Below are 13002 nucleotides of genomic sequence, written 5' to 3' on the forward strand. Positions count from 1 at the left end.
GGCTATTAGTGGAACTGCACTCGTGTCTCGTGTTTCTCATGTCTTGCTTAGAAACACCACTATGATAGGCTCCCCGGATGTGGTGGCTTTCGCTAAAGAGGACGAGTATGGGCAGACCAGTCCTGATCCCTGGCCTCTCCCAGAGGAGTTCTCTGTCCCCCTCTATCCTCTGGCTGACTCCAACCCCTGGGCCAAAACCTCCTATGCCAAGTTCACCAAAGACTTCATCCTCATCTCAGAGTTCTCTGAACAGGTGGGCCCACAGCCTCTCCTTACTATCCCAGATGATCCCAAAGTCTGTGGCACTTTCGACCTCAACTACTTCTCCCTGCGCATCATGTCAGTGGACTACCAGGCCTCCTTCGTGGGGCATCCGCCTGGCACTGGCTACCCAAGGCTCAGCTTTGTGGAGGACTCCAGGGTGGTGTTGGGCGACTCGAAAGAGGGGGCATTTGCCTACGTGCATCACCTTACCCTTTATGACCTTGAGGCGAGAGGCTTCGTGCGGCCCTTCTGCATGGCCTACGTTGCAGCAGATGAAAAGAAGATCATGCTGCAGTTTCAGGAGCTTTCTCTTCGCTTCTCGCAGGCTTCAGAGTGCCTGAAGGCCGGGAACAGGAGGGCATTTGCCAAGGAACTCCAGAGGAAGCTCCGAGACCTTGAGTAAGAATGCCAGCGCAACCTTAACTGTTCTCCTACATACAGTTTAAAAAGACTTCATCCAAATGAGAAGTTTACATCAGATAGTTGTATTCAGATTCTCAGTGAGCAGGATTTCTTGACAGCTTGATCTACTGATGTGTGCTAGAATGATGCTTCTGTGTTTCTGTGGGCTAGAAGGATCAGGGATGGGTGTCATTGTAGAGTACTGACACTCTATAACACAAACAGGTGCTCTAAATGGAAGGTAGGGGATTCTCAACCCTTAAAGGAAAAACCATGTGTGTTTAGACATTTAGCCAGCAGAAAATAAGTGATGAGAGATTAGTTTGATTTGATATAATTTGATTAACTAGTTTGATTTGAACTGTGAGGCTGAGCTTTGGCACAGCTGTTATTTGAATAAAATGTTAACATGATGGCATTAAAAATATGAGTAATCTGATATTTAATTGATACTATGTTGATAGGTTTCAAAATATTTTTAAACTGCTATAATGCTAAATGAAATGTGAGAGGATTATCCTGTCCTCCGGCGACAATGTGCCCTCACCAGACACTTTATTAGGCACATCTTTGAAGCACCGTGTTGGCCCCCCTTTTACCTTCAGAACAGCTTTAAATCTTCATGGTTTAGATTCAGCAAGATGCTAGAAGCTTTTCTCAGATTTTGATCCATATTGACATGAGAGCATCACACAGTTACTGCAGATTTGTCGCATGGACATCTGTGATGTGAATCTCCTGTTCCACAGGAGAGCTTCCACTGAGATCTGGTGACTGTGGCAGCCGTATGAGTACAGTGAACTAATTGTCATGTTCAAGAAACCAGTTTGAGATGATTGTTTTTTGAAATGATGTGTTATTCTGTTGAAAGCAGCCATCAGATGATCACTGTAGTCATAAAGGGATGGACATGGTAAGCAACAACACTCAGGTGGACTGTGACGTAACAAGAAACTGTAGCCTCAGTTTTTTGTTCTTAGCTGACAGGACCCAGTGTGGTCTTCAGCTGCTGTACATGTTGTGTGTTCAGTGACTTTCCTCTGCATAACTTGGCTGTAACAAGCAGTTATTTGAGTAGCTGTAACCTTCCTGCCATCTGGAAATTCCCCTTTGGTGTCAAGAAGACATTTTCTCCCAGAGAACTGTCGCTCACTGGACATTTTCTGTTTTTCAAACCAGTCTCTGTAAACCCAAGAGATGTTTGTGTGGCACAGTCAGTAGTAATAGCAGTCGCTTCTGAAATATTTCAAACAATCCTTAAATGCTTTGAGTTGCTGCCACTTGATTGACTGATTAGATATTTGAACAGCTATATCTCGTAAAGTGGCCTGTGATTGTATTTCTGTACAGAATTTAATCCATTTTGTAGCTGTCAAAAAATCCATTTGACCATTGATTAATGTATTGGTAAAATCAGTTAGCAGATCAATACAGATATCATTGGAGCCACAATAATAGCATTGCTAGAAATAAAATGATCCCCACTCTGCTCCAAGATGTGGGTCTCAGCTGCAGGTATCCAGTGTTTCCTGTGCTGGGTTAGTCTTATCCTGTTGTGTCAGGTAATATTTATATCCCTGTGTGAAAAACAGGTCGATCACTATCTCTGTTGTGCTCTCCTCAGGTACACTCACTCTGTGCTGCAGCGGGAGGAGGGCCTGCAGAGAGAGGCGGGGCCTCAGAGCATGTACTCTGCTCATGCTGTGGAAAAGGCCAACGAACTGGCCAACGTGGAAAAGAGCATTTTTGAACACAGGGACTTGCTGAAGCAGATCAGCTCCTACCACCGCCGTCCACGACGGGATCCTCACGCTGTCACCTGCCAAAAGTGTGTGGACGAGTGCTTGAGTGAGTGCGAAGAGCTGCTGAACAAATACGCCAAGATTGCCTACCCTTGTGGTTACAGTGAGAAAGCGGGGAAAGGAGAGGATGGACAGGGTCATCCTCGTGGACAAGGTGAAGATGATGATGATGATGAGGAGGAGGGTGTTAAACGCAAGCTCTCCTACACGCCACAGCTGATCAAAGCTAAATCTGCCAAATGTTTTGACAAGCGCCTGAAGACCCTGCAGGAGCTGTGTGACAAGACTTTCTATGAGGCCACTGTGGCGCTCCTGAAGGAGACAGAAAGAAGTTTCCGGGGTGACCTGTGTTACCTCTACACACGCCGCCTGGACAAGGCACTGCAGAGAAAACAGAGAGTCACTGCCTTTTTGTTTGAGGAGGACCTCAGTGATGATGACGAGGATGAACTGGGAACACTAAGACCATTCTGTGCTGTGAACCATGCTGTAGATAATTATGTACTCTTAAATCCGCCTCCTATTGTTCTGACACCAGAACCTCATGAGCTGGATGCGCTGGAACGTCCGGAGCATCTAGACCCGGCTTCTGAGACCAGTGTTACTCAGGAGAGTGAGCTCGGACTTGGGGAGAGTCATCTGGAGTCCTCTCCTTCAGACCAGACTCTTGAAACCCAGGAGAGCTCAGAGGAGACCAAAGGAAGCTTCAGCAGTGATAAGAGTGGAGTGGGTCTAGCAGAGATGCAGCAGGGTCTGGTTAGTATGAAGTCAGAAGCGCCTGATCCTGACTCTGACTTGACCCCTGACCCAAACCATAACCTGGAGAGAGAGAGCAGCAGTGAAGAGATGGAGACAACTGCAGGGGAGGATGAAGGTGAGACTGGTGGACACCAGACACCCGTGTCTTTGTTGGAAGTGGTGTCTGAGCTTGAGGCCAACCGGGAGGAGGAGTGTGAAGGAGTAAGTGGGTCTGAGTTGCTGGCTCCGATAGACACAGCATGCTGTATGGCCCAGGAGGGTTTCCTCTATGAGGCTTCTGCCCCAGAGGCGGTGCCTCGTCTCTGCCAAAACTCCCATCTGCAGCCCTCTCAAACTCTTGTGGTCAACCAGGAACCCCAGGCCCTCCTTCCACTCCAGGATGACTACACTGTCGGCTCTCCGTGCTCGGAGAGCCCTGTGACTGGGTTGGAGCTGCCTAGCGGCCTCCTTGGAGATGCAGTTTCCCGTACTTCGGCGGAGGATGGGTCAGACTGCACCATGAGTGCCTCCACGGGGTCCGATCAGACCGCGTCACCTCTCGGCTATGGGGCGGTGGTGACCTTGCGTCAGAGGAAGAAGGCTGGCCAAGGAGCCTTGAGGTTTGTGCGTCAGTACCCCTTTGCCATCCAAGCCCTGTGGTGCCTGCTGAGTGGCAGAACCCTGGTGGTGCTCGGAGCAGACGAGGGGAGAGTCCGCCGGTTGGTGGCGGCTCTGGCTCTCTTCGTACCGGCTCCGGGGAAGTGTGGAGAGAGGGTTCAAGCTTGGTTGTCCTGTCCCTTCACCCTGACTGACCTGCAGAGGTGGAAACTCATTGGATTACAGAGGTATGAATGGAGTCAAACTCTGATGCACTTCGGTATTATAGGTAGTTAATCACAGACATTCATACTTTCTAAGCTCAGGTAGGGTAGTACTAGGAAAATCAAACCAATGAGTGAGGATGCTTTTAACAAAGATTAAATAAAGCATAAAGTTTGCTTTTCACAGAACCTTAGCAAGTCTCCATCAATGTGAAGTTTGAAGTGACTGTTTATTCTACATTTTCTTGTTTGTGTTGCGCCGTACGCTACTCTTACTCATCCCCCGTGACTCACACTTTGATGACTCACACAGCCAAGCGTACTCGTACAAACTCTTTTTGTATCTGCTGTTCTATATACCAGAAAAATGACAAATTTTACCATGCTTTTTAATGTTTTACTCACAACCTTGAGCACATCTGTCCCTGAACTTCTTTTTCTACTCATCTTTCTGGTGACAGCGTGGGCTGCGAATCCCCCAAAGTCATTCACACAAGATGGTATCCAAGGCGACTGAGTGTATTTGTTACACTCATCCAGTTGATACATACACAACAAGTATAACATTCAGAATTGTGCAATGCTAAAGCTGTGCAGCAGGTAATGTAACACTACAGTGAAATCATTCATAAGTAGATAAAGTATCAGAATTGGTACATAAACTCTTTTATTATTAAAAGACTTGCCTTTTTAAATGATCTTAGTGTGAAATCACAAATCATTAATCTTCCATTTAGAAGTCAACTTTAAAAGTCTAAAGACTCAGAAAAATTACAGTCTATTTAATTCAACTCTCTATCACCAAATCACAACAGTCACTTCAAGGTGCTTTATATTGTAAGGTAAAGATCCTACAATAATACAAAGAAAACTCCAACATTAGGAAATCATCTGTGAGAAAGCACATGGCAACAGTGGGAAGGAAAAACTGCCTTTTACCAGGAAGAAACTTCCAACAGAACCAAGCTCAGGGAGGGGGAGCTATCTGCCAAGAGTAGTTATGAGTAAGGGGAGGGAGACAGGACAAAAACACATTGTTGAAGAAAGCCAGAGATTATTTTTTTCAGTAAAAGGACTACATGTTACAATCCCTGACAATGCAGATTACATGCAGAGTGTTGTGTAAACACATATTGAGTGAAGAAGAAACGCCCAGTGCACCATGACCTGATCCAGCCCTAACTATGTGCTTTATCAAAAAGGACAGTTTTAAACCTAATCTTTAAAGTAGAAGAGGTGTCTGTCTCTTAAATCCAAAGTGGGAGCTGGTTCCACAGAAGAGGGGCCTGGGAGCTGAAGGCTCTGCCTCCCATTCTACTTTTAAATATCCTACTTTTCTTTTTTTTAATATGCAGATTGAAGGATATATATTCTGGTCAGAAAAAGACTCAAAGATTCCTCACTGTGTTACTTTACAATGAAGTAAACAAGAAAAGGGGAGAACATTAACTAATCTCAAACACCTGGTAGCATAGTTAGATTAGTTACACAAGTTACTGTATATAACAAACAGCTGGGCAGTGCAGTGGTGTATCAGTCAGCTTGAACCTGTCCAAAGACCAATATGAAGTGGCTGTTTATATGACCGTAAACGGCTATCCATCTTCCTGTGTTAGCCTGTTTTTAAAAATAAATATATATTAAAAAAAAAAGCCAAATCAAAAACGTAGGTAAACAGCTGAATGCATGAAATTAAATGAGTCACGTGCAAATAAATTGTAAGTGGATGAGAGTTAAATATCCAAACCCAGTTGCTACCCAGTTGATGGTGCTATCAAAGGGATAAAAAATTAATTCCTTGATCTCCCCAGCTCTGTGCAACTGTAGCTGTCCTTGGACTGTTAAAGTAACATTAGGGTTTATAGGTTTTCTTGTTCTGAAGACAGTTTGTAGTCTTGCTTATAGCTAGCAGTATATCAAAAAACAAAAAACAAAAGTAAAACCTTCAAAATGTATCTAGTGATTGAAATTCTGACATAAAACAGCAGTTTTCCAAAACTGTAATACAGGCCAAATTGGAAAATTGTGTAACTGAAAATTCAAATGGCTAATGGGATTGTTTTGTAATTAATGGCTCCACAGAGCCCTTAATTTGGTGCTTTTACCCACTTTTAAAATATTGTTTCAGTTATCTGCTGCACTGTACATCAGATGTGATTTTTGTGTCCCATCAGATTGTTCTCATTAGTCTAATTGTTTTTCCAAATACAGCCCTTTGCATACTGGGTTTAACTATTACATGCACATGCTACAGTATAGTTTGGCCTGTGATTATATTCTGTTAGGTGGTTGCTAGGCAAAATAGAGATATCATAATGTATCATGCATACGTTTTTGTTTTTTGTTTTTTTTAGAGATTAGGTGTTATTGGCATAAAATTAAAAATGACCTTGTCCTTTACCAGGTGTTATAGGTGCATAAACCCTACACAGGTAATTTTTGCCAGTTGCTAGGCAATGTGATGATGCCAAAAATAAGGGAGGATGCAATGAGATGAATTTTCAGGAGCCTGAAATGTTCCAAGTGTGGTTGCTGTCTGAACTCCTGATAGTTCCTTTTATCATGAGACTCATGAGTAGCATTCAGAATTGCCTTAGTTGTTTTTGAGTAACGGGAGAGAGGGAGAACTAACAGGGATCGCTGTCTCGCTCTCTTCCCCACAGGGTCGCATCCCCGCTGGGCTCTAGCATGCTTTACTCGCTCTCCCGCTACAGCCGCTACATCTCCATCCTGGACGCTGACCAGACGACCTTGCGCTGCCCGCCGTATCGTGGCCAGCTGCTCACTAACATCGCTGACCACCGCACCTACATCCGCCGGGGCTCCACCTACTTCCTCCACTTACAGAGTACGCTCTGTCACCTAGCGGCCAAGGCCTTCTTGTTCACTTTCACCCATCACCTCCACCTGCCAGTCAGCGCCACCGAGGGGCCCGAGGTCGTGGAGAGCCGCCGCCGGTGCTTCCTGCAGGAGCAGCTGGGGCTTGGCGAGGAGGACAGCCAGATACTGCTCTACCTCAGTCAGCTCATCACTCAGCAGTACCTACAGCCCAATGGCAGTAGTGCAGCAGCACCGTCTTTTAGTTTTAACTACACCACCAGCATTTTATATAAGATCTAATACTACACAGGGAGGAGGATTGTTACATTTTTGCAGAATTCATCTGTGATATTTCACTTTTTAATGGACCAAATGTGATCTTAATAAGGTCTAAGGTCAGTTTAGTTTCAGGACAAAACTCACTGCACTTGTTATTGTTTTATCCGTGCTCCATCTCCCCGTCTCTCTCTGCCTTGCTGTCTATTTTCCTTCGGAGCAGAGAGAAGGATACAGAGTGAGTTGTGACTGTGTGAGTGGATCACTTGAGTGTATTCGATCTGGAGCATATTGATGCAGCCACCGAGCAGAGCAACAGAGCGGATGAAGGCTGGCGCGCGCACACACACACACACACACACACACACACACACCTACCTGTTAAATGTTACAGAACTCAATCTGACGCCACTGCTCGTGTGTGCTCAGCCGGCAGCTTGCAAGCAGGTTCGGTCTCAGCTAAGTGTCACCTACCAGTCACGGAGCAGTTTGTCAGCTTTGACTTCATTCGCGCTATATGTAAACATGTTTTTCAGGCTTATGGGAACAACCTCACATATGCTGACACTTTGTGCCCATCGAGGACAGACGTCTGCTTACGACACCTAATTAGCACCGCGGAGGCTTATTACAGCAGGTTTTCGTGACATTCCTATCTATTTGAAAATCACCGCAGAACTTTCAAAGGTCAAAAGACTTTAATTTTCTTCGTTTTGCACATCCACACTTATTTTTCATCCTCTCTTTGTTATGAATTAATTTTAAAGCACATTCCTGCACAGATGAATGTCCTGCTACCGTCTGAATTTGACCGAGTTAGACTTAACCCGTGAGAGCACTAAGGGCTGCTGGGTTGCTCATGCATGAAGAAGTTAGAAGAACTTGGATTCATTCAGCTCCATGTGATAAGTTGCATGTATTGTAATTGCACACGAATTTAACCATGTATAGAGCCAGCAGCTGCCGAAACCTGTTGGTATTCACTCCTGCTGAGCATTTTCACTATTATTATTCCTCACACAGTCAGGAAGATTTTATAGCCTCTTAACCTAAATGTATTCGATTTCACTGTTGTCTTAAACTTGTGTGAGGCTGTCGTGGTGTTGGGGTGTTCGCTGTACTGATAATCTTTTCGGTTTCGTCGTGTTTAGATGAAGTGACTTTGACCAGACGCTGAACAGTTTTGAGGACGCTTTTTGTTTTGTATAGTTTTTATTATGAGAGGAAATTCTTTCTCATGCCATCTGGGGTTTGATTTCAGACAGTTGCCTGTCCTTTATTTAACAAACCTTTGCTGGGGATGTGTTCTGAACAAATCTCTGTTGTGTATTTATTGTTATTTTTGATTCTGACCATTTGTCTGTGATTTGTGCACATTTGTGTTTGGACAATTGAAGAAGTAAGACATTTTAAAGTGGCTGTATTATTATTCTAATTTACAGAACCATGCTTTCATTGCTGAGCTCCAGTAGTGTAACTTCCCATGATTCACACAGTAGTCGGTATTTATCTTACTTTATATTGGGCACCTTAGTTCATCCAGTGTGTGAAACAAGCTGTCCCTTTTAGCCACCTTCCTGCTGATTGGCTGCTCTTCACCTGACTTTTACTACAGAATCTGGTGCAGGTGACTGGCGCCATCTCCATGTACCCGTTTATAAAGTTCTGAAAACAAACTGTAAGCCTATTAAAATGCACAGTTTCACGACTTCCCAATTCGATCCAGAAGAAGAAGATAGTGAGTTTAAGGTTTTACAGACAAGTTTACGCTGTCTGCTTATTGTGGGACAGAACACTGGATATTTATTTCAGCGTTTGCACAAAGTATATCCTCTTTAATAGTTGTATAGATGAGGAAAGTGGCTGAAATTGACACTAAAGTGGAAAACTGTAAAGAAATACCAAAGGTACGTGGCCACTAAAGTGTTCTGACAGTACAGTATAACTGCTATTACTTCTAATCAAAGCTCGCAAGCTTTAGCATAACTGCAAGAGCAGCTTAGCTAAATGTAAATGTGCCCTTCATTGTAATTACTAACTTACAGGTCACTTATAGCCTGGGGTTCGGACTCCTCAACCTTTAAGCATAATAGGTCCACTTTAATTATTGAAGTTATATTGGCCAGTAATGAAGAAGCGTCCTCGACAGTGTCTTTAAATTTTATTGTTCCTAGTTCTGTGGCGTCAGTGATTGGAGCTGTCATGGTAACTGTACTTGTGAATGCATGGTTTTAATGTGAAAGGTCAAACAGCATAGGATCAAGTCTGCTGTCTTCTAACTACAATCAAGGCTTTTAAAACAATTGACAGCAATCTGAAAATTTTAAAATTCCATTCAGTGTATTATTTCCGTTTAGTGCAGTTCGGGCTTAGTGATTATCATTCTTTTGCTGCATGTGATGTCTGTTTAAAGCGCTTGAAAGCTACTTTTTGTTTCTGCTCAAATGTTACAGCATTTGTTTTTTGTTTTTTAGTAGCTAATGTCTCCCTAATGCAAAAAGCTGAATGTAATCTGAAAAAGCCATACCACTGTGTGCTTAACATGTTGTCACTCAGTGTCCTTACGTTGCCATATCATGTCTACCTTTCATCATGAGGGGGTGCTGAGCTGTCTTCCGCTCCGTACGGCGGTGTGTTTGCCAGTGACCTGAATAAAGCACGTTGTGAATGTCTTGATGTTTTTAATGCCATGTTGATGATATTCATTTATTAAATTATTTTTTTGCCTGATTAAGCACTTGTAATTGTGTTGATAATGCTGAACCTTACTGTGAGAAACTGCAAAGACAGACCAGCACAACCTGCAGTACAAATCACCCTTAAGCAGGACAGAGACCAGCAGATTTGTGTCTGCGTGAGTGGCTTTAGTGATGGCAGAGGTGTCAGTGTTTGAGGTGTCATGAATAATAAATGTTCAGCTGTGAATACATCTAATTGCAATGCTGGAGCAGCAGAAGGAAAAGTGGCTGAGGGTGGAGAAAGTGCCAGTAAATGAATAATGTGGGGAGAAAAAAGTCTGCACCAATACAGAAATGATTCCTCTTGATTTTATTTCCATGCTCTGCAGGAAGTGAACGTGTGGGCAGGTCAGTGTCTAACTTGTGATATTTGGTTCAGTCTTTAATGATCAAATGATTTTGTAAGGAACATGCCTTGATGTCTCTGGTGTTTGTTGTTTAGCATCTTGGTAAAATTCAAAGACGATAAACTGTCTTCATTATATCTTGCTTTTGAGAATATGTTTTTTGGAAGAAATATATAAATGTGTAGTACTGTGCAAAAGTATCAAGTCACTCCTCATTTCTCTATATTTAGCTAGGAAATGGAAATATAGGTGCATATACAGGGAGTGCAGAATTATTAGGCAAATGAGTATTTTGTCCACATCATCCTCTTCATGCATGTTGTCTTACTCCAAGCTGTATAGGCTCGAAAGCCTACTACCAATGAAGCATATTAGGTGATGTGCACCTCTGTAATGAGAAGGGGTGTGGTCTAATGACATCAACACCCTATATCAGGTGTGTATAATTATTAGGCAACTTCCTTTCCTTTGGCAAAATGGGTCAAAAGAAGGACTTGACAGGCTCAGAAAAGTCAAAAATAGTGAGATATCTTGCAGAGGGATGCAGCAGTCTCAAAATTGCAAAGCTTCTGAAGCGTGATCATCGAACAATCAAGCGTTTCATTCAAAATAGTCAACAAGAAGCGTGTGGAAAAACTAAGGCGCAAAATAACTGCCCATGAACTGAGAAAAGTCAAGCGTGCAGCTGCCAAGATGCCACTTGCCACCAGTTTGGCCATATTTCAGAGCTGCAACATCACTGGAGTGCCCAAAAGCACAAGGTGTGCAATACTCAGAGACATGGCCAAGGTAAGAAAGGCTGAAAGACGACCACCACTGAACAAGACACACAAGCTGAAACGTCAAGACTGGGCCAAGAAATATCTCAAGACTGGTTTTTCTAAGGTTTTATGGACTGATGAAATGAGAGTGAGTCTTGATGGGCCAGATGGATGGGCCCGTGGCTGGATTGGTAAAGGGCAGAGAGCTCCAGTCCGACTCAGACGCCAGCAAGGTGGAGGTGGAGTACTGGTTTCGGCTGGTATCATCAAAGATGAGCTTGTGGGGCCTTTTCGGGTTGAGGATGGAGTCAAGCTCAACTCCCAGTCCTACTGCCAGTTTCTGGAAGACACCTTCTTCAAGCAGTGGTACAGGAAGAAGTCTGCATCCTTCAAGAAAAACATGATTTTCATGCAGGACAATGCTCCATCACACGCGTCCAAGTACTCCACAGCGTGGCTGGCAAGAAAGGGTATAAAAGAAGAAAAACTAATGACATGGCCTCCTTGTTCACCTGATCTGAACCCCATTGAGAACCTGTGGTCCATCATCAAATGTGAGATTTACAAGGAGGGGAAACAGTACACCTCTCTGAACAGTGTCTGGGAGGCTGTGGTTGCTGCTGCACGCAATGTTGATGGTGAACAGATCAAAACACTGACAGAATCCATGGATGGCAGGCTTTTGAGTGTCCTTGCAAAGAAAGGTGGCTATACTGGTCGCTGATTTGTTTTTGTTTTGTTTTTGAATGTCAGAAATGTATATTTGTGAATGTGGAGATGTTATATTGGTTTCACTGGTACAAATAAATAATTGAAATGGGTATATATTTGTTTTTTGTTAAGTTGCCTAATAATTATGCACAGTAATAGTCACCTGCACACACAGATATCCCCCTAAAATAGCTAAAACTAAAAACAAACTAAAAACTACTTCCAAAAACATTCAGCTTTGATATTAATGAGTTTTTTGGGTTCATTGAGAACATGGTTGTTGTTCAATAATAAAATTATTCCTCAAAAATACAACTTGCCTAATAATTCTGCACTCCCTGTGTGTGTGTGTGTGTGTGTGTGTGTATATACACTGAACAAAAATATAAACGCAACACTTTTGTTTTTGCTCCCATTCCCCATGGGATGGACGTAGAGACCTAAAATTCATTCCAGATACACAATATAACCATCCCTCCCAAACAGTGGTCACAAATCAGTCCAAATGTGTGGTAGTGGGCACATCTGCTATATTGAGATAATCCATCCCACCTCACAGGTGTGCCACATCAGGATGCTGATCTGACATCATGAGTAGTGCACAGGTGTACCTCAGACTGCCCACAACAAAAGGCCACCCTGGAATGTGCAGTTTTGTCTCACAGCAAAATGCCACAGATGCCACAAGCAATGAGGGAGCGTGCAATTGGCATGCTGACAGCAGGAATGTCAACCAGATCTGTCGCCCGTGCATTGAAGGTACATTTCTCAACCATAAGTCGTCTCCACAGGCGTTTCAGAGAATATGGCAGCACATCCAACCGGCCTCACAACCGCAGACCTCGTGTAACCACACCAGCCCAGGACCTCCACATCCAGCAGGTTCACCTCCAAGATATATATATATATAGAATGAAACTTGAATATATAGAATGACACTTGAATATATAGAATGATCTTCTGAATATATAGAATGAAACTTGAATATATAGAATGATCTTTTGAATATATAGAATGAAACTTGAATATATAGAATGAAACTTGAATATATAGAATGATCTTCTGAATATATAGAATGAAACTTGAATATATAGACTGATCTTTTGAATATATAGAATGAAACTTGAATATATAGACTGATCTTTTGAATATATAGAATGAAACTTGAATATATAGAATGAAACTTGAATATATAGAATGATCTTCTGAATATATAGAATGAAACTTGAATATATAGAATGATCTTCTGAATATATAGAATGAAACTTGAATATATAGAATGAAACTTGAATATATAGAATGAAACTTGAATATATAGAATG

The 13002-nt window shown here is 42.9% G+C and overlaps 1 protein-coding gene across 1 annotated transcript; it reads left to right on the top strand.

Moving 5' to 3' along the window:
• The first annotated feature begins 10 nt into the window (after positions 1-10).
• On the top strand, positions 11-9857 carry smcr8a (Smith-Magenis syndrome chromosome region, candidate 8a). The gene is made up of 3 exons (XM_026165608.1): positions 11-663; positions 2291-4051; positions 6691-9857. Exons 1-3 carry the CDS (start codon positions 62-64, stop codon positions 7145-7147), a joined length of 2820 nt encoding a protein of 939 aa, XP_026021393.1. The 5' UTR covers positions 11-61; the 3' UTR covers positions 7148-9857.
• Positions 9858-13002: the final 3145 nt, after the last annotated feature.

This window comes from Astatotilapia calliptera, chromosome 4, assembly GCF_900246225.1.
Source record: "Astatotilapia calliptera chromosome 4, fAstCal1.2, whole genome shotgun sequence".
Taxonomy (NCBI): Eukaryota; Metazoa; Chordata; class Actinopteri; order Cichliformes; family Cichlidae; genus Astatotilapia; species Astatotilapia calliptera.